The 24240-nt window shown below is 41.2% G+C and overlaps 2 protein-coding genes across 3 annotated transcripts; both read left to right on the top strand.

Moving 5' to 3' along the window:
- The first annotated feature begins 195 nt into the window (after window positions 1-195).
- LOC115110834 (eukaryotic peptide chain release factor GTP-binding subunit ERF3A-like) lies at window positions 196-16215 on the top strand. Of its 2 annotated transcripts, XM_029636757.2 has the most exons (14): window positions 196-667; window positions 2602-2649; window positions 8695-8943; window positions 9281-9314; window positions 9462-9539; window positions 9653-9833; window positions 10056-10210; window positions 10509-10649; window positions 11730-11823; window positions 12141-12221; window positions 12471-12644; window positions 12779-12868; window positions 13016-13184; window positions 15389-16215. In XM_029636757.2, the coding sequence occupies exons 1-14, from the start codon at window positions 475-477 to the stop codon at window positions 15439-15441; spliced, it is 1740 nt and encodes a 579-aa protein (XP_029492617.1). In that variant the 5' UTR covers window positions 196-474; the 3' UTR covers window positions 15442-16215. The 2 variants fall into 2 exon arrangements, with proteins under 2 accessions (XP_029492617.1, XP_029492618.1); XM_029636758.1 differs by lacking the exons at window positions 196-667; window positions 2602-2649 and adding an exon at window positions 4551-4599.
- A 3240-nt stretch (window positions 16216-19455) lies between these two features.
- Window positions 19456-20515, top strand: LOC135564685 (transmembrane protein 238-like). Its single transcript, XM_065010330.1, has one exon. The coding sequence runs from the start codon at window positions 19714-19716 to the stop codon at window positions 20236-20238; it is 525 nt and encodes a 174-aa protein (XP_064866402.1). The 5' UTR covers window positions 19456-19713; the 3' UTR covers window positions 20239-20515.
- The last annotated feature ends 3725 nt before the right edge of the window (window positions 20516-24240 follow it).

Raw genomic sequence — 24240 nt, 5'->3', positions numbered from 1 at the left:
TGGCCTTTGAGCGTCTCGTGCAACGTTTGCCGAATCGGAACTAAAAAATGTTGAACCTGCAAGATGGGTCAGCAACGTTGACATAAAAAGTGTGCTTTCCGGTGTGTATGGAAATGTAGTTTTCTCGCTTCATCCATTACGTTCTTCCGAATTACGGCGACACCTGCAATACACAGCATCTCCCAGTATGCAACTGGTTGTCGCTCCCATCGGTTGGGGAGAGTCAGCAGCACACGAGGACTTGCTGGGAGTGCTGAGTCGAATCTTGCTTTCGCGTATCCCTTTACCGAGAGAAACCGGCTATTTTATTGCAAGTAAATCGAACCCATATTAGACATTAGAGAGGGGAAGTTTGATCAATTTTATAGGGTGACCTCAACAACGGGTTAATAATAGGGGTGGACACTAGCCAGTTCAGCAACTGCGTAACGCAAGTATTTATCCATAGTAGTGAACATCTAGCAAAGACCCACGATGGACCCGAGAGACGCTGCCCCTGATTCTTGGGAACAAGAGGATGATGTTGAGGCCCCGGTCGACGGGAAACTCGATTCCGAATTGGCCGCCCTCAACGTGAATGCCAAGCCGTTTGTCCCCAACATAAATGCCGTCGAATTTGTCCCGTCCTTCTTTCAGAAAGGCCCCTCGGAAGATCCTGATTCCGGTGGTAAGTTCGTGGTCACTCACGTTTGCGTTTGGCTAGATGGTTAGCTAGCTTGTTAACTTGCTAACTTAGTTAGCTAGCTAACAAGCTCCACAACACACATGCGTCTACACTTTAGAGACCGTAGCTAGTTAACGTTAACGGCAAGCATTAGTTACCAAATTAACGGTATTTAGCTAGGCTAGTTAGTTAGTAACCGAACGTTTGTTAGTTAGCGAAGTTACTGTAACGTTAGCTGTATTCGGTAGTTGGATTGTTAATGTCTTGTTAGTTTGTAGCTAATATTTTCGGTAGGTTTTAGCTAACTATAGTAACGTTATGTTCCTAGCCACTACTTACTAACTAGTTGCCGGTTAGCTTGCTTTTAGCCAACTGTCGCGGACAGTGTCTATAGTTACATACGCTATCTAATATTAACTATGTGAGGTTTTGGACATTCGAGGTTTTGGTTAACTAGGTAAAGTAGCAAACGTCAACATTTTAACAAATATTAGTTACTACCATAACTAAGTTAACGTTAGTTAGCCTATCCTATGTCAGTCGTGTGACAATTGTGTACCTAACGTTGGTAAGACAAACGGTCCCACATTTGTTTTTACTGTCTACGTGGGCTATGTAGTCAGAAATGTCTAGCTAAGACTTTCTTGGCCAATTGTGCTTTTTTTTGGTCTATACCCTTCCCACAATGTAAGTTAGGATTTCAAGATATGTACCCAACTAGATATTGTAGATAGATAACTAGTAATTATTTGAACGGGTACAACCTTGCCCCTTATAAATTGCAAGACATGACAACTTTAGGAACTGGTAACTAGTATTGACATTATTGGTGTGACGTGGACGATCTTTCTTTACATACATAAGTGGAAGACAAACTTGTGAACAAAGTGTCCCATTTGAGCAGACCAAGAAAGCAGAAATAACTAGACAGAGCCATTCATAGATGTTACTCTTTTACGTTTTGATATAATGAAAATGACCCGTGGCATGTTTTTGTCAGTTCTGCCAAATGGAATATGGAGAGGAATATGTAAGGTGCTTTGTCTTGAAACATAAATTACCATCCTTTCTAGAAAAGCTCTTAGGTTGTGGTGGTTATGCATGATCTATTAGGCAATACTAACCTGTAAGTCATGAGGTGATTCAAATCTAGCTATTTTCCCGGTCTGATTTTTGACCTGCGGCTGTTTTCTTATCCTTTCACCTCAGCTTACCTGTTAACCTGCCGAACACGTCTGTACAGGCTTTCTGCTGTTGATGGACATCACCAATGTGTGTTTATACTAAAGATATTCAACCGCTCTTGAGGAAAATGGCAGCCCAGTAAAAGTATAGTAAACATCAAGCTGTTGGTGGGTTAACCTCTTCCGGTGGAGTGTTGTTGCGTATAGATGGGTTAGCTGACAATGTCACAAGTGGTTGACGCTTCAATGGCGCAGAAGTCAGATGTTGTGATTCTGGATGGCCAGATGGCTACCAACAATGACAAGAAACTGCCATGTGGGGAATCGTGACTACTGTCAGCCAGTTTCAGCTTGTTCTTGAGACCATGTCTTGTGTTAAGGTGTTTTAACTGATTCCATGTTGACTGAAATTTGCTACATAACCAAGAACTGTAACAATGTATGTGAGATCACAAGTGCTGATTGAAGAACATTGACGAAATATAGTTTACATGTTGTCAACAATCTAAGCCAACCCATATGTTTTGCCCATAGTTGCACAGGCTTTGGTTGTTGCAAAACAACCAACCTGTCTATAGTACATATCGCAAACCAGTTTACTGGGGGAACTGGTGTTGCAGTTTGTTGGCCTCATAAGAACTGAAGAGCGCTGGTCAGTAGAGTTCACACCAATCCCACCTTACATTGTATTTGATGAAAAATGTCTGATGAAAGAAGCGTTAATGTGAATACGCTCTACCTCTTCTTTTTTAGCTGACGTTGAACCAGTTGTTGCCACCATGGCGGTCGCAGAAACTGCAGGTATGTATACGTGTGTGTTAAACCTGTGGTCATTTTGCTCTGTTCAGCATTATCCATGAATAGCTTAGCTAGCCTCACAATCTATGGGTCTGGCCTCTAACAAAGACCTCTGTAAATCCTGTCAACCCACTGTTCAATGTCCACCAAGCAACTGTCACTGGTATGAATCACTAATTGATGCTTGTGGGCCTCAGTCTTCTCAATTAGTAGTCACAAAGTTCTGACATGTATCTAGTACAGCTTCTAGAACACATTTTTTGTGCACATTCATTGTTGGACACCGATTTGGCTGAATTTTTTTTTTTTCTACACCTTTATTTAACTAGGCAAGTCAGTTTAAGAACACATTCTTATTTTCAATGACGGGCAGAATGACAGATTTTCACATTGTCAGCTCGGGGGATCCAATCTTGCAACCTTAGTTAACTAGTCCAACTCTATAACCACCTGCCTCTCGTTGCACTCCATGAGGAGACTGTCTGTTACGCGACTGCAGTAAGCCAAGGTAAGTTGCTAGATAGCATTAAACTTATCTTATAAAAAACAATCAATCAATCATAGTCACGAGTTAACTACACATGGTCGATGATATTACTAGTTTATCTAGTGTGAGAGATGGTAGGCAGCAGCAGGCTTGTAACCATTCATTCAAACAGCACTTTCGTGAGTTTTGCCAGCAGCTCTTCGTTGTGCGTCAAGCATTGCACTGTTTATGACTTCAAGCATATCAACTCCCAAGATGAGGCTGGTGTAACCAAAGTGAAATGGCTAGCTAGATAGCGGGGTGCGCGCTAATAGTGTTTCAAACGTCACTCGCTCTGCATGGGTAACGCTGCTTCGAGGTTGGCTGTTGTCGTTGTGTTCCTGGTTTGAGCCCAGGTAGGAGCAAGGAGAGGGACGGAAGCTATACTGTTAAACTGTCAATTCTAAAGTGCCTATAAGAACATCCAATAGTCAAAGGTTAATGAAATACAAATGGTATAGAGAGAAATAGTCCTATAATAACTACAACCTAAAACATCTTACCTGGGAATATTGAATGAAGACTCATGTTAAAAGGAACCACCAGCTTTCATAAGTTCTCATGTTCTGAGCAAGGAACTTAAATGTTAGCTTTCTTACATGGCACACATTGCACTTTTACTTTCTTCTCCAACACTTTGTTTTTGCATTATTTAAACCAAATTGAACATGTTTCATTATTTATTTGAGGCTAAATTGATTTTATTGATGTATTATATGAAGTTAAAATAAATGTTCATTCAGTATTGTTGTGATGGTCATTGGTGGTATCTGATGGGATCTGTTTTTTTTGGTCCTCCAATAATCGGTATCAGCGTTGAAAAATCATAATCGGTCGACCTCTACTACAGACTCGAGTCACACATGCGCATTTGTCTTTGTAAGAAAACAGCATAGGCCTACACAGTGTCTGAGTCATGTTTACATATTGATTTTACACATTGCACTTTTATTTTAGTGATGATTGGGTAGTCGTGTGTTTTTCATTTAAGAAAATACAAAGAGTTGGTATTCCTGATTGTTCTCTCATCAGGTATTATGACTCATGATCCTATATGGAATTGGTAACTGTTGGCATTTCATTTTCCGCTTTACCGAACCGTGACCCCAAAACTGCAACACCCACCTAACTGGGTTTGGTGAACCGTTGCAGCCCTTGGCAACAGCGATTTTAATATGCAAACGTTGGCTATTGGGAGGCAGAGTTCTTTATCAGTAATTATGTCGGCATATATCGAAAGATTTCATCACAAAACTGAACGTTTTGCGCCAATGCAAAGTGCAGACTACGTCTTGCTTGTGCTACAATATGTTACAACAGACAGCTTTCATATATATTTTTGTAATGTTCGTTTCAATCAGCTTTCCAGAACTGAGGCAGAGAGACGAGCTACATGTCAATCAAATTGGTTGAGGGTTCACTAAAGTGTGAGTAAAGCATATTTTATTTCACTTTTGTAAATTATCTACTTCACTTGCTTTGGCAATGTTAACATATGTTTCCCATGCCAATAAAGCCCCTTGAATTGCGTAAAGAGAGACTTGAATGTGTGTGTGTGTGTGAAATAAAATGTGCAGAACATGATTCGGCTCATTCGTTTTGAGAAGTTAGGGGCGGGGGTGGAAACTCTGTATTTGTAGCCTCTGCCTATTTCATTTTCCACTTTACCCCAAAGCGTGCACTTAACCTTATGGAGAAGTATAATTAAAGTTTTACTGATGAAACATCTGCATACCAACCATTTGATCTCAATCAGTTTCACGGGGATTTTCATTTAGATCTTGAGTTCTACAGTTTGGAAGTAGCCTACAGTTGTCTAAAATGATGAACAGTAACCAGGTTTCCATCCATTTTGTTTTATTAATGTGAGTAAGTACGTCGGTTAAATGTAGTGACAGGCCTGATGTGAGTAAAAAATGTAGGGAACTTTCAAAATATCGACAGACTAACTACGCTAGACAATGTGGGATCTTTTTGTTGGTTTAACTGAATTGTATGAAATGTTGTGTGCGCAAATATTGATATAATAACCATCGTAAAGTTGGAGTCAGTCGATGACATGTTTGGTCCTCCCACTACGACTCGTTGGGAAAGCATGCGGTTTCGGCCTATTAGACTACAGATGAAATAAGTTCTGAACTTCACAGGGTGGTGAAAGTAGAAGGTGATGAGCTTGATGCTCCTTTCCTATAAATATTAAATATTCTGGTGACATGATGATCAATGCTTGGTTACCGTTTTAACAAATGTAAAATGATCTCGCTTTTTTGTCTAAATAATTATATCAGGTAGGCTATATGTGCTCTTTAGCCAAAAGCATGCAGACAGCGCTGTTGGCTAGGGCGCGCGTGCCAATTCCATAACGCATGTTTTTTTTGTGAGAGAAACCCATCGGTTGAAAATGTGAAAGAAACCCATTTAACTTGTACCACAAAGGGTATTTGTATGTGCACGGTCATCATGCACAGCCTTATAGCTGCAAGAGGTACATTTGATGGAAACGCATCTCTGGTGGGGAAATGTGCATGTTGGTTTTTATACAGATTTGAGAATGTTAGCGTGAACCTGTGGCCACTTGGATGGTAACCGAGCCACTGAGAGGAGTTTGAAGCAGATGGTGTTAAGAAGCTGTAACTTAGCCTACCTGTGTGTTTAGTTTAAATCAAAGCACTTATTATGAGTTTTGGACAAGAGTAACTAGTAACATTATACTAGTTATTATATTATGTAGAAGACTATCATTATGTGATCTAGCAGGCATTGAAATCTCTTTGATCTAACTTTATTGAATGAGCACCATTCGTCTGAGTAGAGCAGAGACCTTTTGCTGTTGGGAAGAGGGGTCCAGAATGATCCCCAGCCACTCCATTCAATTAGTCTGACTTTTCCTGTGACTGGCAAAATGACTTCAGCCTTCCTTACTGTTGAGGTCTTACATCGTTTACATTAGGCTAAAAGTTGTGAATGTGCAGGATGGAAGAAAGGCTTGCCAAACATGTCCAGGGCCAGGCTGCCTTGGAGCACTCCCTGACCTCTAACCCATATTCTACTGCAAGTGTTTCCTGGTCCTGGGGACCCAAAGGGGTAGACATTTTAGTTTCTCCCCTAGCATTACACACCTGATTCCACTAATCAACTAATTTAACCTTTGGTTAAGTGGAATCAGGTGTGTAGTACTAAGTTAACTAAATGTGCAACCCTTTGGGTCCTCGGGACCAGGATTAAACACTACGGATTTCACTGTCTCATAGTTGGAATGATGAGCCATGCTCTCGTAAGTGTCAGCATAGTTTGTCATCACTACTACGGTCTTTAAAGCCTGTAGGGTGCTGAATGGTTAGTTACACAATTTCAAATGTTAAATGGCTTTTTCTAGAAATCAAAGAAGGAAGATTGTATCAATGTTATTGGAATGAACTCTGACCTTAAGCTCTAATGTTCTGTAGATTTGGGATTCTGTAGTTTTAGCTGTAAAATCTTGTCAAAACTGATGCCGGAAGTTTAGCTGTAGTAACCATTAACAAGCTTCGTAGAACAATATCCTCATGGGTAATTAATATGCTCTAACTGTACTAGAGGTCGACCGATTATGAATTTTCAACGCCGATACCGATTATTGGAGGACAAAAAAAGCCGATACATATTAATCGGACGATTTTTAAAATGTGTGTGTGTGTAATAATGACAATTGCAACAATACTGAATGAACACTTTTATTTTAACTTAATATAATACATATGGGCTTTTGGATGGGTGTTCTTAAGGTGATTCCACAGGTTGGTGGTATGTTTTGATTTAGCCGTTGCTGACCCCATGCTTACATCTTTATCACAAATAAGACACCTTGCTTTCCCTGGTGCCAATTCCATGTAATAGTCCCACACGGGTGCTCTGCTTTTCTCTGCCATCTGTAAAACACACACACAGCTCTGAAGTGACAATGACACTGAAGAGTCTGCTTAGAAGACAAATACTCTCAACTGTTTGAATAAAAATAGAGTTTAAGTTACCTGTGATGAATGTTGAAAACAAAAACTGTAATTTCTATATGCAGGAAATCCTATTTTAATAATGGACATGGTAAGAATTGACGACCAAAGTGCGAGTCATAATTCCCATGACAACTTCTAGCAAAATCTGAAAAGCTTCTCCTTCATTTATTCCATAGGATATTTTTAGATTCACTTAAAATAAGGTCTGTTTCGTGTAGGCTTACACCACCGTGCCAATTTTATAACTGTGTAGATATCCATAGGACAAGGTAACTCTGATCAAAATATAAGCGAAGATCTTTTTTGTAGAGTGGATTTATGAAAATATTTTGACAAACGTTACCTTATCCTAGTGAGATTTACACGGGTACCAAAACACCAAGGCCGTTTAAGCCTGCACGAAACAGACATTATTTGAAGTAGATCAAGGCATTCTCTATGGAAGACATGACCGGTAAAATAACGTTCAGCCGCAAGTTATTACAGGAATTATAACGTGTCGACTATTTCTCTCTAAACCATGTACCTAAACCATATACCTTTGACTATTACGAGCCTACCACCCCTCAGTCAGACTGCTCTATCAAATATCAAATCATAGACTTAACTATAATAAACACACAGAAATACAAGCCTTAGGTCAAATCCGTAAACTATCACCTCGAAAACAAAACGTTTATTCCGTTCCGTATTGTATCTAACGGGTGGCATCCTTGAGTCTAAATATTCCTGTTACATTGCACAACCTTCAATATTATGTCATAATTACGTAAAATTCTGGCAAATTAGTTCGCAAAGTGCCAGGCGGCCCAAACTGTTGCATATACCCTGACACAATTTCACCTGGATAATATTGCCTGCTTACCTGGATTTCTTTTCGCTAAATATGCAGGTTTAAAAAATATATACTTGTGTATTGATTTTAAGAAAGGCATTGATGTTTATGGTTAAGTACACACTGGAGCAACGACAGCCATTGATTGTTTTTTTATAAGATAAGTTAAATGCTAGCTAGGAACTTACCTTGGCTTACTGCATTCGCATAACAGGCAGGCTCCTCGTGAGGCAGGTGGTTAGTGTTGGACTAGTTAACTGTAAGGTTGCAAGAATGGATCCCCGAGCTGACAAGTTCAAAATCTGTCGTTCTGCCTCGGTTCCTAGGCCGTCATTGAAAATAAGAATGTGTTCTCAACTGACTTGCCTAGTTAAATAAAGATTAAATATAGTTGTAAAAAAAAAAAAAAAAAAAAGACCTCTAAACTGTACTGTATGAGTACTCTACATCATTGCCAGCCTGTAGTGTAGCCCTAGTTAGGTTTTCCCCTTTGAATATGAAAGGTTATGGCAAACTAATTACATGTATTTTATCTAAACTAAAACATTTGTGGAGAAACTTAATTTACCAAATTCTTAGCTACGGTGGTAGCTGTTTTCACATCAGACCTGAGACCAGAGGAATCTATTTTCAAACTCATATCATGATTATTTATTCCACACCACTAATGCTCTGTTCGGTTTGTCCCTGGTCAGCCCCAGTGGAGAATGGTGACTCTGAAATGACCACAGAGGAGACATGGGACCTGAAAGGGGTGGAGCCCAATGAGGAAGAACCAGGAGGAGGGCCTGGTTGTGACGGGGGACCAATAGTTGTTGAGGAGATTCTGGAGGAGGAAGTCCTAGAGGAGGAGGAAGACGTGCCAATCATACCTAAAGTGGTCGCTCTCCCACCAGACGCGCCCAAGAAGGAACATGTGAACGTGGTGTTCATCGGTCATGTTGGTGAGGGGGGCACATCTGCTTCTTTCTTCCTCTTTTTCATGGCTATTGCAGTTATTTCTTGGGGTTTCATTTGATCCAATAAAACATGCTTATTGGCAGCCCTATATAACATCCATGGTGTATAGTTGTCACTGTCACACCTGGATTGCTGATTGGGGGGTCTGTCAAAGAAACAAATCTAGGGGAAACTATGCTATTGCCTTAATAGGAAACAGTGGGAAACCAGGCAATGTTTTTTATTTATCTTTCATTTAATCAGCCCTGTTACAAGGCTAGACAGCACAGGCCATTTTGTATCTGCTCTCACCACTCCCTGTTGTCCCTCATCTCTCCCTAGATGCTGGCAAATCTACCATCGGGGGACAAATCATGTGAGTATCTCTTTCTGTTTTGGTTATGATTCATTCAGTCCAATGGGGTTTTTAACACCTGTTGCATTTCTCACCACCCCTCCACTCTTTGCTCCTTCCCCCTCTCTCTTCATCACTCCCTCTGGTTATCCTCTTCCTCACTGGTAGGTATTTAACAGGCATGGTAGAGAAGAGAACTCTGGAGAAGTATGAAAGAGAAGCCAAGGAGAAGAACAGGGAAACCTGGTGAGTTACACTGCTTTTTTACCAGGGTCTACTGCAAAAAGTATATGAAATGGCATGACTAAAGCCTGTCAGTATAACAAGGGTTTAACCCCCTCCCTTCCTCTGTCTGCCAGGTACCTCTCCTGGGCCCTGGACACTAACCAGGAGGAGCGAGACAAGGGGAAGACTGTGGAGGTGGGCAGAGCGTACTTTGAAACTGAGAAAAAGCACTTTACCATCCTGGACGCTCCAGGCCACAAAAGCTTTGTGCCCAATATGATCGGAGGAGCGTCGCAGGCTGACCTGGCTGTGCTGGTGAGTCCATAGTGTCGTGCTGATGTTTTTAGGGGGGTGTGAAATAACTTGTGGCTGCAAATACCAAAATATCCAGCTGAGAGACAAAGATCTCTTGAAATGGTAAATATACAAATAATGATTTGAAATTAAGGAATTGATTGTAAAATACATTGTTTTGAAATCTACACAGCAGTGTCATGGTTCCTTGAAAGATTTTCAATGTGTATTTCTCCTGCCTAGGTGATCTCAGCCAGGAAGGGAGAGTTTGAGACGGGCTTTGAGAAGGGTGGACAGACACGGGAGCACGCCATGTTGGCCAAAACGGCGGGGGTGAAGCATCTGATCATTCTCGTCAACAAAATGGACGATCCCACAGTGAACTGGAGCCTAGAGAGGTGCGCATTTACCACTTAGAGCACAGAAATCACACCAGGCTACGGGAAACTGGTAGTCACGAGTGCGTCCTCCAGTTTACATCAACAAGAAAACACCCATTACAGACAAGATGATCTGGCGATGGTCAACGCCTAGGGTGGAATCCTTTGTTGATGTAGGGTCTTTGTAGAACCTTAACGGAAATCATGCATACATTGACATCATTACAAGATTTGCTCAAGAGTTTAACATTTATTCTCATGTATCTGAAATCCAGCTCAAGCCACAATTTATTTTTTGTTTAACCTGAAACCTCAGGTATGAAGAATGCAAGGAAAAACTAGTGCCATTTTTGAAGAAGGTTGGCTTCAACCCGAAGAAAGACATTCACTTCATGCCCTGCTCTGGCCTCACAGGAGCCAACCTCAAGGAGCCTGTTGAGTCGTGCACTTGGTATACGTGAGTATCACCAGCTTTTACACTGCGGTTCCTGGACTGTGTTCATGAGGTACGAAACGTAAGAAAACAGTCCAAAATGGAGAGGTACTATCTGTTCTTATCCAGTAAGAAACGCTCCTTTACTTTACGGAAAAAGCCAACCATCCAATAATCTGAGTACAGCGTTCAGACAACAAAGCAGCCAAAAAGATATCCGCCATATTGGGTAGTCAACATTAGTCAGAAATAGCATTATAAATATTCACTTACCTTTGATCTTCATCAGAATGCACTCCCAGGAATCCCAGTTCCACAAATGTTTGATTTGTTCGATAAAGTTCATAATTTATGTCCAAATAGCTTCTTTTGTTAGTGCGTTTGGTAAACAAATCCAAGCGCGTGCAGGTCCAGCCAAACGTCGGATGAAAAGTAAAAAATATTATATTACAGGTCGAAGGAACATGTCAAACTAAGTATAGAATCAATCTTTAGGATGTTTTTATCATAAATCTTCAATAATCTTCCAACCGGAGAATTCCTATGTCTGCAGAAAAGCAATGGAACGAGAGCTAACTCTCTCGTGACGGTCCGTCACGAGCCTGTGGCACTCTGCCAGACACCTGGCACATTCCCCTCATTCGGTCCCACTTCACAGTAGAAGCCTCAAACAAAGTTCTAAAGACTGTTGACATCTAGTGGAAGCCTTAGGAAGTGCATCATAACTAATATCCCACTGTATCTACAATAGGGGCTGAGTTAAACTACAAGCCTCAGATTTCCCACTTCCTGGTTGGATTTTTCTCACTGTTTCGCCTGCCATATGAGTTCTGTTATACTCGCAGACATCATTCAAACAGTTTTAGAAACTTCTGTGTGTTTTCTATCCAATACTACTAATAATATGCATATATTAGCATCTGGGACAGAGTAGCAGGCAGTTTACTCTGGGCACCTTATTCATCCAAGCTCCTCAATACTGTCCCCCTGTCACCAAAAGTTAATGAAGCCACACGAAAGGTACTATAACATTCCAGTGTGAATGGATTGAATTTTCTTCTGATGCTACTGTCCTGACCTGTTTATCTCCTCTCTGTCATCCAGAGGGTTACCATTCATTCCACATCTGGACAGTTTGCCAAACTTAAACAGAGCGAGCGACGGACCAGTCAGATTACCCATCGTAGACAAATACAAGGTGAAGACGACCACATTATGAAACCTTAATATTTTTATTCTATTGCCAAACCAACTCATATTTAAGTGTTTATTTAGATACGGTTGTCCCTTACATGACAGTATTTTAATTGTCAACAACTGTAGTGAGCCGTGTCATTCGTACTGCCCACATCAGCAGCTACACTGTACATCCTGTACATGTAACATCCTATTTCCTGGTAATAAAAAGCCTATTAGACCACACTAGTTTAAGCCTCTCACACAACTGTAGAAGACCTATTTCTGACTTGGGTTACTTAATCTGGCCTCTTTCTACTGTTGTTCCCCACCCTATAGGACATGGGTACTGTCATCCTGGGGAAACTGGAGTCGGGGTCCATCAGTAAAGCACAGCAGCTTGTCATGATGCCAAACAGGGTAAGACATTCTCCAGCAGTCCATCAGAGCATTAGAGCTATAGCTAATCCTAGGTAATGGGGTGGCAAGTATCTTAAGCCAGAGTTTTTTTTAGTCATGGTATTTTCTTCTCGTATTTACCATTTGTCTGTGCCACAAGGTATCGCCCTCTGTTGTTTTTTTTAAACCATAAAGGTGTTCGCTCCATCTCTTATTATGAACGTGTGTTAATGGCTACGTGTCCCTTCCTCCTTCCATCCCTCCCTGTAGCACACAGTGGAGGTGTTGAGCCTGCTGAGTGATGACGTGGAGACAGACGATGCTTCTCCTGGAGAGAACCTGAAGCTGAGACTGAAGGGCATCGAGGAGGAGGAGATCCTGCCAGGCTTCATCCTCTGTAACGCTGAGAACCTCTGCCACTCTGGACGCACCTTTGACGCCCAGGTACGCCAGTCACCACGCCACCACAGATACTAAGGCAGTTGGAGTTGGACCGTAGTCCTGTCTGAATGTCGCCCTAATGGCAAACATTGGATTTATTGGTGTTTGTTTTTACTCTGTGTTGTGTGTTCTCACAGATTGTCATCATTGAACACAAGTCCATTATCTGCCCTGGTTACAATGCTGTCCTCCACATCCACACCTGCATCGAAGAAGTGCAAATTACGGTAATGATACTGTCATAATGTCATAACCTTCAAAAGGAACCATCTTCATTTTGAATCTGCAATGTATTCCCTTTGAACTGCACCTGACAAATAGTGTTTTAAAGACCTGCCAGTATAGTTATTGTGATGGTTCTGCTCCACATCTAGGCCTTAATCTGTCTGGTAGACAAGAAGTCGGGAGAGAAAAGTAAGACGCGACCGCGCTTTGTGAAACAGGACCAGGTGTGCATTGCCCGTCTGCGCACCGCCGGAACCATCTGCCTTGAAACATTCAAAGACTTCCCCCAGATGGGACGGTTCACCCTACGGGATGAAGGTACGGGCCTCTGCTATCACTGGGACTGTTTAATAGGCGGCAGGTAGCCTAGCGTTGACCCCGTAAAGGGAAGGTGTCTCGGTCGAATCCCCAAGCTGACTACTTGAAAAATGGAAATTTGCCCTTGAGCAAGGCACTTAACCCTGATTACTTATGTAATTCGCTCTGGATAAGAGCATCTGTTGAATGATGAAAGTATATATGTAAAATGTTAGTAGTCCCTAAATGGCCATGCTGGAAGGAACAATGGTTTAAATGTAGTCCAAACTGAAACCAAGGTTAAAGTAGGGCTGGGTGATATACCATATTTTATGATATACTGGTGTTGATGCAGGCACCGGTTTGGGTTTTTCTTTACATACCGGTATTTGAATGTTTGGTTTGTTAAATGTGATACGCCATGTGTAATTTTTTATAGGTTGCTTCACTACTTGTCATCTCTCTCCGATCTTTCTCTCCTTGCCACTTTCCACACAGACCTAGCCACGCCCCCTGTCACTCAAGGAGCACATTTGATGTTCCTCAACCACTAGACACTTGCGTTGAGTCTGCATGGTCAATGCAGCACATGCAACAATGTTGATGACAACGATGCTGTTTTCACTTTGATTCTTAATATAAATCCACTAGCCTTCTATAATGACACTATTAGTTTGTTTCTTACATCAGCAAACAGCTAGTTTGTCTTTTCGTAGCAAGTTGACCCTAAATCTTGTGAGACACTAATTGTTAGACACTAATGCTAATAGCTAGCTAGCTAATAAATGTACTGAGTAAGAGCAAACATAGCTAGCTAATACAGCCTGATAATACCAGTGCTGGTGTAGACCTAAATCAGCATGTTTGTGCAACAGTATCTTCTAAATCAAAGAGTAATATGCAAAGCAAGAATATGTTAGCTACATGAAGTAGTTAAGAGAGAACATGCAATGTAGCCAAAGCTTATAGGGTTCCCTAGGAAACACGTATCAGCACTTTAGTTCCTTCCCTGTCACAATAACTCCTGGCATTTTAATTTGTTGTCATCTCAAACACTGTATTCAAAGTGCCCACTATTATATTCTAACTATAGAATTAGAATAGTCATTATATTTCCATGATTCAAACAGTTTTACTCTAATTCGCAGGTCAAGTCGCAATTGCAATATTTGGTTAAAAATAAGTCCTTGATTAATTTCCCATATCGTGCAGCCCTACATGGCAGTATGGAAATTCTCAATTGAGCAGTGGTGTAAATACTTTCAAGTACTACTTAATCTGTTTGTTTTTTGTAATCTGTACTTACCTATTTTTCATTTGACAACTTTTACTTCACTACATTCCTAAAGAAAATAATACTTAAAATAGTACTTTTTACTCCATACATTTTCCCTGACACCTTGTTACATTTTGAATGCTTAGCAGGAGAGGACAATGGTCCAATTCACACACTTGTCAAGAGAACATCCCTGGTCATGTACTGCCTCTGATCTGGAGGACTCACTAAACACAAATGCTTTGTTTGTAAATTATTGTTGCGTGTTGGCGTGTGTCCCTGGCTATCCGTGAGCAAGAAAATGGTGCCGTCTGGTTTGCTTAATATAAAGCTTTTAAAATTATTTTTACATTTGATACTTAAGTACATTTTATCAATTACATATACTTTTTATACTTAAGTATATTTAAAACCAAATACTCTTACTGAAGTAGTATTTTACTGGGTCATTTTCACTAACTGGGGTCATTTTCTAGTAAAGTATCTTTACTTTTACTCGAGTATGACAATTGGGTACTTTTTCCCACCATTGTAATTGAGTGCAGGAGATGCAGAAATGATAAGTGCTGACATTTGTTTTGGTTGAATTGAACAGTATAAAACAGAGGGCAAATGTACAACTATTTATTATTCAAAACTAAAAACAGTCATACTGTAATTTATTTATTTAAATACAGTGATAGAATATTTTGGTCGTATTGGCCAGCTCTAGATTAAAGTCTGTTCGCTGTTGAGTTGCATTCGTGGTGAAAAGTACTGTTGGTTGGGGAGTGGGGTATAGGGGATGGGTCATTCATTGGGATCCTAAAGAGGGAGAAAGTGTAGGAGGGGGTCGGAGAGTGGAGGGTCTCCACTTATGACGTTTTGATTTTAATTTAAAACTAGCCCATTTGGACATGAGTAGACAGGGGCTTTGCTGTTAACCTATGTCTCTGTGTCCTGTCCCCAGGTAAGACCATTGCCATTGGTAAGGTGTTGAAGCTCGTTGCTGAGAGGGACTGAAGCGGTTGCATGGGAGTCCCCGGTCATAGTCCGGCACCATGGTGGGGTGAAGAGTGGGGTCAGGGGTCATCGATGGGAACACAGGCAGCGGTGACGGCAACTCTGCTCGCGGCCCTACTCTCTTCTCTCCCCCCCTTGACCTATCGATGATCAGCTTAAAAAACGTATCTGAAAAAGAAACCTGTTTTTAAGCAAATGAAAAACGAGATCAAGTACACACGAGTCAGCTTTCTCATATTGAGAGCTCAGCTATGCCATTTTGGGGTTAGGCCCTGCCCCCAAACCCATTCCCTCACACCCCTACTCTGGTCTACTCATGACTCACAATTGTTTCTCTTCGTTTTTTATTTTTTATTTTTCTTCCATTGAACGTTTATAATGGCAGCAGTTATATCTGTAACCAGACAAGGACCAGGATTTGCTTGTAATACAGAAAAATATATTATTTACAAAAAAAGATGTTTGAGAATTTAACAAGTTGAAACCAAAATGTTATTATCTTGGTTGTATAAAGGGTTGAAAATATCCACTAACTTCCCAAAATTCAGAATCAGGGGGGAATAGGCAGGAAATCCAGAAACCTCCAGCCAGGATTTCTGGAAAACCTGGGAATTTTGTGAAAATTAATCAATTTTTGCAACCCTAGTTGTACATGTCTCCCATTGCTTTTACCCACTTTTGGTTTCTCTTATATGGCGTTCTGGCAGTGTGCTTGAGCGCCTTCACATGTTATTAAAGCAAACTACTATGACAATAAAATACAAAATTGGAGAAGTGCTAGTTCTTTATTTGTGCTGTTTCACAGAAGTGTTTAACCATAGAGGAAATATATAATTAAGTTGACATGAAATTTATAATTTAATCTTTATCGTGCATACCAAAAAAATGTATCTTTACCCTGTGAGAAAGATGGAATTTAGTAGAGCTGTTTCATGGCACAAGTGTGTTCAAGCAGTCCTTTTCAAAGCCTAAAATACTTAATTTCAACCCATACAGAATGTGCCCTACAGCTGGATATTTGCCTGTGTGTAATGTTGACCACTTGTGTACCTTTTGTACTCTACTAAATTACATAACCAGTAGGTGGCGCCTCTCTTTTGTCTTTAGAGTTTTACTCTAATGAAGATCGTTTTAATCACAGATCAATTTAATAAATCAAACATGACTTGTATTTACTCTAACCTAATTATCCACACACAACTGACATCTGGACCCAATTAGAATGTCTACTCTCCCACACCATAAATGACCCATTCTCCATAAGCATCATGCCCTTTTCAAACTTAAATTCTATCAATTTGTAACATTCAAATGTACAATATTCAATTGGTTTTATTTGTAGAATTTGGCCGTCAGGCCCCATCAAAAAAAGTAATGATGGCATGCCCCTGCCATAGCCCTTCCATCTGACATCTTAGAATGATATACTGTTCCATTTTCCCATAATACATAGCCTAAAATGCCATGTGGGGAGAATATACTGTATGTCAACATGGCACAAACTGGAGCAAAGCCGAGATCGTCATAACATGGTGGAGGGACACAGAGCGGGATAGGGGACTACAGGGTGGGGTCACTGTTCTGGGTGGGCGTGGCTTTGGCCGTAGTAGTGGTTTTGACAGTCATCAGAGGAGCAGCCAGCCAGCCTCTGACCAACACTGGGCAAAGAGCAAGAGATAACACAGGCCTAATGGTAAGTGAGGACATTGTTTATTTTTTATGGTTTTGAATTAAATTGTAGACTACAGGATTTGATTGATTGTAAAAATGGGATGGATTTTTTCTGTGTATTTTTATTGCAATTTTAACAAATCAAATAAGATCTGAAATTGTGAGTTCTGCCATGACAGATTGGTTTATAAAATAGTACATCTCAATGTATGTCTGTGAAGTATCAGTGCTTGATGAAGTCCTATACTTTTAAGTGGTGTCTGTTCTGATTTGTTATCCCTTCAGCACAACCCAAGGATGCAATTCACGGTGTCAGACATGGATTGTAAAACCAGCCGCACCAGCACCAACCATGAGACCCAGGACACTGAAGCAACGACCCCACTGAACCATGTCCCTGACGGGGTCATCCTGGGCACTAACGTCCCCTGCTGGTACTACTTCACCAGGCCCATCCTGGCCATCCTTATCGGCGGAGTGCTGTTCGGCTTGGGCACGGCCCTCTCCCTGCTCTACTTCACCCAGGTGGGGAACGTGCCCTACCTGCTGGGTCCTGTGTTCCTTTCTGTGGGGCTCATGTTCCTGGTCACGGGGCTGGTGTGGGTGCCCGTGGTGAAACAGAGACTAGAGCACATGGCACTGACCAAGGTCCATGGCAAGGTGCTCCAGGTGCACAAACCGCACCGAAGAGCCATGGACTCTTCCAGCTAAAACTATGTTGTTGTAGAGTAGGTCAACCGTGTTAGTGGTGTTTTCTCCCAATTCTCTCCTTAATTCTGAAAAGCACACTTCCTAAAACATGTATAAATGTTTTTCGGGGGCAGGTGTAACATAGATGGATTTGTATTTATTAAACCTTTATTTATGCAGGTTAGTCTTATTCATATAGATTCCATTTTGCAAGAGAGACCTCTGTGAAATGCACTGTTTATCTTCTGTATGTAGCTGTCCTCGATCTAGGCCCTAATACAAATATGGGATTGAATGACCTCGTCCTGTAAAAGGGAACATCATGTGATTGTTCTGTTGGGGGGTTTTAACATGATCGGAACATGGCCGTGCTGCTGCGGCCCAGGCTATCCCATCTGTCTGTCTGATTGTGATCTGTAATAGTTGTTGTTTTTCCACCATAAGCTGCTGTTTTCCTTGTAGCTGCTGTTGTAGTGGATTGCTAAATCCTTTAGAAACAGGATTACAGGGTCAGAAAATTCTACTGGACATTATTATAGCTGATTGTTGAAATCATGATGGACAGTTGGAAACTGAGTGGTAGTGGGTGCACCCTCGCTCTGTCCCTCAATACTGCTGCTGGATTAAATTGTCTAACCTTTTATGTTTCTGGGTCAAAAAGGCTGTGTCCATCTGGTCAAAAGCAAAAAAAAAATTTCAAGGAGGTGGGGCCAGTGGGATTTGAATTCGGTCTAAGTTAGCCAAAATGTTAACATTTTTACCTAAACTTGAGATATTAGGTTTCCATTGCATTATGCATTTGATCATTCAATCATTCATGTAGGCTACTCTGATTCCATGTGATCTCCAACCTTGTGAGAGCAGCCAGTCTTCAGGTACCCTTTATCTTCTTTCTAAATGTCTCATTTTATTTATCAACATAATGCAGCAATTGTGTAATGAATAATAAATGAGATTTTATATACTAGTCTTTCATTTTCAATGTACAGTAATAAATTGTATGGGGGCACACGTTTTTCTGTACCAAAGACCACAAGGTGGCAATAGGCCTACATGCCATTATTTAGCAGTCAGGTGAGCGGTTGGGTGTAATCACATTATACTAAGGCTGCAGACAGACAGTCCAAATCAGATAATTTTTTTCCACTAATTGGCCAATCAGATCAGCTCTGATAAGGATCTGTGAAAAGATCTGATGAGATTGGTCAAACGAGTAATTCGTGGAAAAAAGATCAGAATATGGCTGCCTGTGTAAACACAGCCTTAGAGGCTTTTGTGTCTGTCATTAATTTATAGAAACAATCTGGATGTGAATAGATTTCTTCCATTATGTTCTTTAGAAATGAGGGAGAGAAACACATAATGAGTCAAATGTTGTCCAGAATGTCATTCCACAGGTGAACAGACATTAGTGTGCCATGTTTGGCGTCTCTGCATATTGGACTGATGACGATATCTAGAAAATCAGAACCATCATGGCTCCTTTCTACAATGTATGTCACACATGTCCTACCTCCTTTACAGTATTAATATGGCTGGTGTCATGCCAGTATCCCGTCTACCCAGCCCTCCCTCACATGTCTACGGCTACCACGCCCCACCTCTCTGTGCTGTGCCCTGTGCTGTGACACAGGAAAACCAGAATAGGGGCGAGCTTCCTCACCTGTCTACGGCTACCACGCCCCACCTCTCTGTGCTGTGCCCTGTGCTGTGACACAGGAAAACCTGAATAGGGGCGAGCTTCCTCACCTGTCTCACCTTACCTGTTCAAACAAACGGCTCCGTTTGAAACTCTACCCCAACCGAATTCACCGAATTCCACCAGGAAACCAACCGCAAATGATAGTTAGAAAAGAAAAGGTGGTCTAAACAAACTATTTGTTAGGCCTATCTCCAAGCCAATTTAGAGACATGGAGCCGACGTACCGCGGTCTAGGTCGCTGTTCCTGCGCCTTTTGGTTGGCAGTGTCCTTCGACATATTCGGGCTGCTTGTTCTTTTGATCGGTGTTTTTGCGGACATATTCTTCTATGACTTTTTAATCTACGCCGGGGCCATCATCATCTTCCTCAGCCTCGTCTGGTGGGTGTTCTGGTACACGGGCAACATCGAGGTCCCCCCGGAGGAGCTGGAGGATGACGTCGGGCTCTTGAAGAAGGAGCGGGGCATCGCAGGTGCGGTGAGGCGGTTATCCAACCGTCTCTCCAACAGTGTCAGGAACTCTCTGCGGCGGAATGGAGGCCCCCCCCGCGGGGTCGCGAGAAGGGCAGGGACTGGGCTTTCTACGACACACATGAGGGATGCCCAACAGCAACCGAAGCCCCCGCCTGTCGTATTGACGATGGGGCCGCTTGATGAGGACATGCACACGGTGTCTGCATCCGTGGACACTGACATACCTGTTCCGCACACAGCTACAGAGACCTCGGCCATATGATGCGCAATGCGCACAAGGTTAGCCTATTATTTCCAATCGGTCATTAAGCCATTTAGGCTATAGCCTAGGGATACATTTTGTTATTGGATAGGCCTAACTTTCATTAAACATAGATTATAGGTTTTATAGGCCAACTTCATTCTAGGCTATTGTTTTTGCGTGATAATAGCCCACAACTTTGATCCACAATTCAGTAGGCTATAATGTTCCTTAAAATAAAATAAAATGACTATGTGTTTCAGTGAATGAGGAAATAAACTGTGTGATCTAATGGAAACGGACGTCCTTTGTCTTTCTGTTAACTATTAACGTCAGTGCACGCCTAAAGAGAAGCCCTGCTCAAACAATAACACCGTTTCTGAGAGGGCGAAGTAGAGCTGCTGCTACATGAAACAAAGAAACCTAGGCTGACCAGGAATGGTCTTAGGAGTTAGGACACATTTTTGACATCGATCTAAACTGATGTAAGCTACAGTATGACTGTATGTTGCAACTATGACATCATGAGGTAACCATGTATTTTGTCCACCAGAAGTTAGAGGCTTGGCAGCACTGAACCCGATAAGGACATTTCACTTGTCCATCGCACAATGTTTACAAGTACATTTCGATTTTAATATTGTCCTCTGGGCTTTTGTCTTTGAAACATTTCGTTTTTAAAATCAAATTATGCTCCTCAGTGAGGACTTTTGGTTTGTTTTATGTTAATTTTGTGAATACTTTGTGGATAATTGATGCAATATTTCAATAATACAGAGATTTTTTCTAGCAAATATGTCAGACGTTCATTTTTAGGGCTACGTGCTACTGAGAAGGTGCTTGTTGTGAACTTGACCTGGCACCTGTATTCTACATCCCCGTCCACAGTGGTGATAAGCAATATAGCACATTAACAACCTTTGTACCCTATGGATTTCCCTACCTTTATTTATACAGACATTACTTTTGTATGTCCATATGGCTGCCTCATCATGCTTTATGAACCTTTTACCTGTTTGTATTTCCAACTGACAATTCTCAGATTTTTGCCAAACACAGTACCTACACATGGACTAGAATAACATATGAGTGTTACTGTGTGGAATGACGACACTTTGATTATCTACAGTAGGCTAGCTTTGACCTTGACACCTTGTTACTCCACACTAAAGTATGGGAGTGGTGTACTGTACTATGTTTTTGAGCTTCAGTCAGGGTACTTTTATCACATTGACAGTGATTATATGAGGAACTGCAAAGTTTTTTTTTATGGCTGAGAGGTACTACAGATGTAGGATCTTAATTTGATCACCTGGTTGCAGGAGAACTTTCCTGGTTTAAGAAGGCTTCTGAAGTTTGAAATGTCAAACTTGTCCATTAATTATAATCCACATAACTATTCACATTTCTTGTTGCTGCAGGATTATTTTCCTGATGTAGCAAACTGGCTCAAATTAAGATCCTACATATGTAGGCTACCCTGACAAATTTCAGGTGGCTGAAATTTTGGACATTTTACATATACTACATGATAGACTTTTGTATGAAGAAATAATCAAACAAATTATCAATCACAAACAAACGCTTTGTCAGTCAGCAACAGTGGAGACCTGCCATTCAGCGCAGGTGGTGCTTTTAAGCCCCACATTTTTAGCAAAAGAAAAGCATTTTTTGGGGGCGGGGGTTGCCTATTTTGGTATTAATGTGTGTCACATATCAGTTTGTAAACAATGTAAAAAAATGAAATAATAATAATCATTGACTTAATAAAGCCGCATACAAACATGGTCTATTTTTTGCTCTGACCAGAGTACCTTCTTCCATATGTTTGGGGAGTCTCCCACATGCCTTTTGGCGAACACCAAATGTGTTTGCTTATTTTTGTCTTTAAACAAAGTCTTTATTCTGGCCACTCTTCTGTAAAGCCCATCTCTATGGAGTGTACGGCTTAAAGTGGTCCTATGGACAGATACTCCAATCTCCGCTGTGGAGCTTTGCAGCTCCTTCAGGGTTATCTTTGGTCTCTTTGTTGCCTCTCTGATTATTGCCCTCCTTGCCTGATCTGTGAATTTTGGTGGGCGGCCCTCTCTTGGCAGGTTTGTTGTGGTGCAATATTCTTTCCATTAAAAAAAAAGGATCTAGTGGTGCTCCGTGGGATGTTCAAAGTTTCTGATATTTTTTATAACCCAACCCTGATCTGTACTTCTTCACAACTTTGTCCCTGACCTTTTTGGAGAGCTCCTTGGTCTTCATGGTGCCGCTTGCTTGGTGGTGCCCCTTGCTTAGTGGTGTTGTAGACTCTGGGGCCTGTCATAACAGGTGTATATATACTGAGATCATGTGACACTTACATTGCACACAGGTGGACTTTATTTAGCTAATTATGTGACTTCTGAAGGTAATTGGTTGCTTCCAGATCTTATTTAGGGGCTTCATAACAAAGGGGGTGAATACATATGCACGCACCACTTTTCCATTTTTGATTTTTTAAGAACAAGTCATTTTTTTCATTTCACTTCACCAATTTGGATTATTTTGTGTATGTCCATTCCATGAAATCCAAATAAAAATCTATTTAAATGACAGTTTGTAATGCAACAAAATAGGAAAAACGCCAAGGGGGATGAATACTTTTGCAAGGCACTGTAGATATTCACTTGGGCTGCTATTCAATGTCACTATAAAGTTCACACTTGATTCACAAAGCTTGGAGTAAAATAAATGTCAGAGAGGTGAAAGCTCACAGGCCAGTGTAACCATATCTGAGCCACTGCGGCCTATTATAGATGCATACCGGAGTCCAGCTCTAGCTCTGTGGGAAAATGGAGGCCAAATCTTCCACTCTCCTGGAGGATGATGATCTCTCCTGTGCTGTATGTAGAAAGGTCTTCTCTGTTCCCGTGGTTCTCAGCTGTCATACCTGTGGCTGTAGCTTCTGCAATCTCTGTCTGGATGAGTTCTGGGAGCAGCAGGGTTCTGAAATCTGTCCCCTGTGCATTATCGACTACCCTGGAGGTCCTCAGAGAACGTGTGAGGAACACAGGGACAAACTGAAGATCTTCTGTGTCACAGACCTGCAACCTATCTGTGATTATCATTGGTCAGTTGACCATAAGGATCACAAAGTGTATCCAATAGTTGAGGCAGTGGTGTACTGCAAGGTAAGCTGCGACAGCAAATCTATTTAGTGTTTAAATCTATTCCCAGTGCAGGAGTTGATCCTTCTGGGCTAACTCCCACTACCCAAACTATTAGGTTACTATAATAATAGTTTCGGCAACCAGAATGCACATTCAGCTAAATGCCACTAAACTTGAATGACTTCGTCCCCAATAAATATTCCCTAAGTGTGCCCAAAAGTGTTGCTGTTTTGATGTTCCTCTTGTAAAACCCATGATTCTGATTTGAATGAGAGCATCAGGCACCAGAAAGCTGGACAGAACAACAAAATGAATACATTAAAGGGATAGTTTGCTTTTTTAAACGTTTGGCTTGTTTTCAACTTCCCCAGGGTGTTGTTGTTTCCACCAAACCGTTTTTAACACCCTAGCTTGAAAATGAGCTAATCTTTAAAAAAGCAAACTATCCTTTTAAGACATTATAGGTCTTACAAATGCATTACAACCACATCATAATGCATTATACCTGTAGGCTTTGGGTAAAGTGTTACCAACAAATGCAGGTTAGACATTTACAGTGACTTAAATGGACTTATTTAGGACAAAATAAAAGTAAATTATGGCCCGTTTGTACAACAATTTAGTATTTTAAGATATTGTAGACCCTGGGCTGTTTTTAGGACAGGGATTTGTCAAATGTTAGACCCAGCACTTAGTCAAGGCTAAGTTGGACTGTGGAAAACTTTGCAGGGGTCAGTGGAGGGGTATTTTCTTACCCTCCTCCCTCCCACCTAATACATTCTCTACTTCTATTAATACTCACCGTCTTTCCATCTTTTCTTGGTTATTGTGTTTCTTCCCAGAGATCCCAGATGGACCGTATCATTCTTCTGGAATACGCTGG

This window comes from Oncorhynchus nerka, linkage group LG26 (assembly GCF_034236695.1).
Source record: "Oncorhynchus nerka isolate Pitt River linkage group LG26, Oner_Uvic_2.0, whole genome shotgun sequence".
In the NCBI taxonomy this organism is placed as follows: domain Eukaryota; kingdom Metazoa; phylum Chordata; class Actinopteri; order Salmoniformes; family Salmonidae; genus Oncorhynchus; species Oncorhynchus nerka.
This window is presented reverse-complemented; position numbering and strand designations above follow the sequence as displayed.

Bases quoted from the DNA above. Each gene is read 5' to 3' on its own strand.
- LOC115110834 (XM_029636757.2), top strand. From the start codon at position 475: ATGGACCCGAGAGACGCTGCCCCTGATTCTTGGGAACAAGAGGATGAT. The intron at 2,650-8,694 runs GTATGTATACGT...GTCCCTGGTCAG, and splicing joins GGCGGTCGCAGAAACTGCAG to CCCCAGTGGAGAATGGTGAC. The intron at 13,185-15,388 runs GTACGGGCCTCT...TCCTGTCCCCAG, and splicing joins GTTCACCCTACGGGATGAAG to GTAAGACCATTGCCATTGGT.
- LOC135564685 (XM_065010330.1), top strand. From the start codon at position 19,714: ATGGAGCCGACGTACCGCGGTCTAGGTCGCTGTTCCTGCGCCTTTTGG.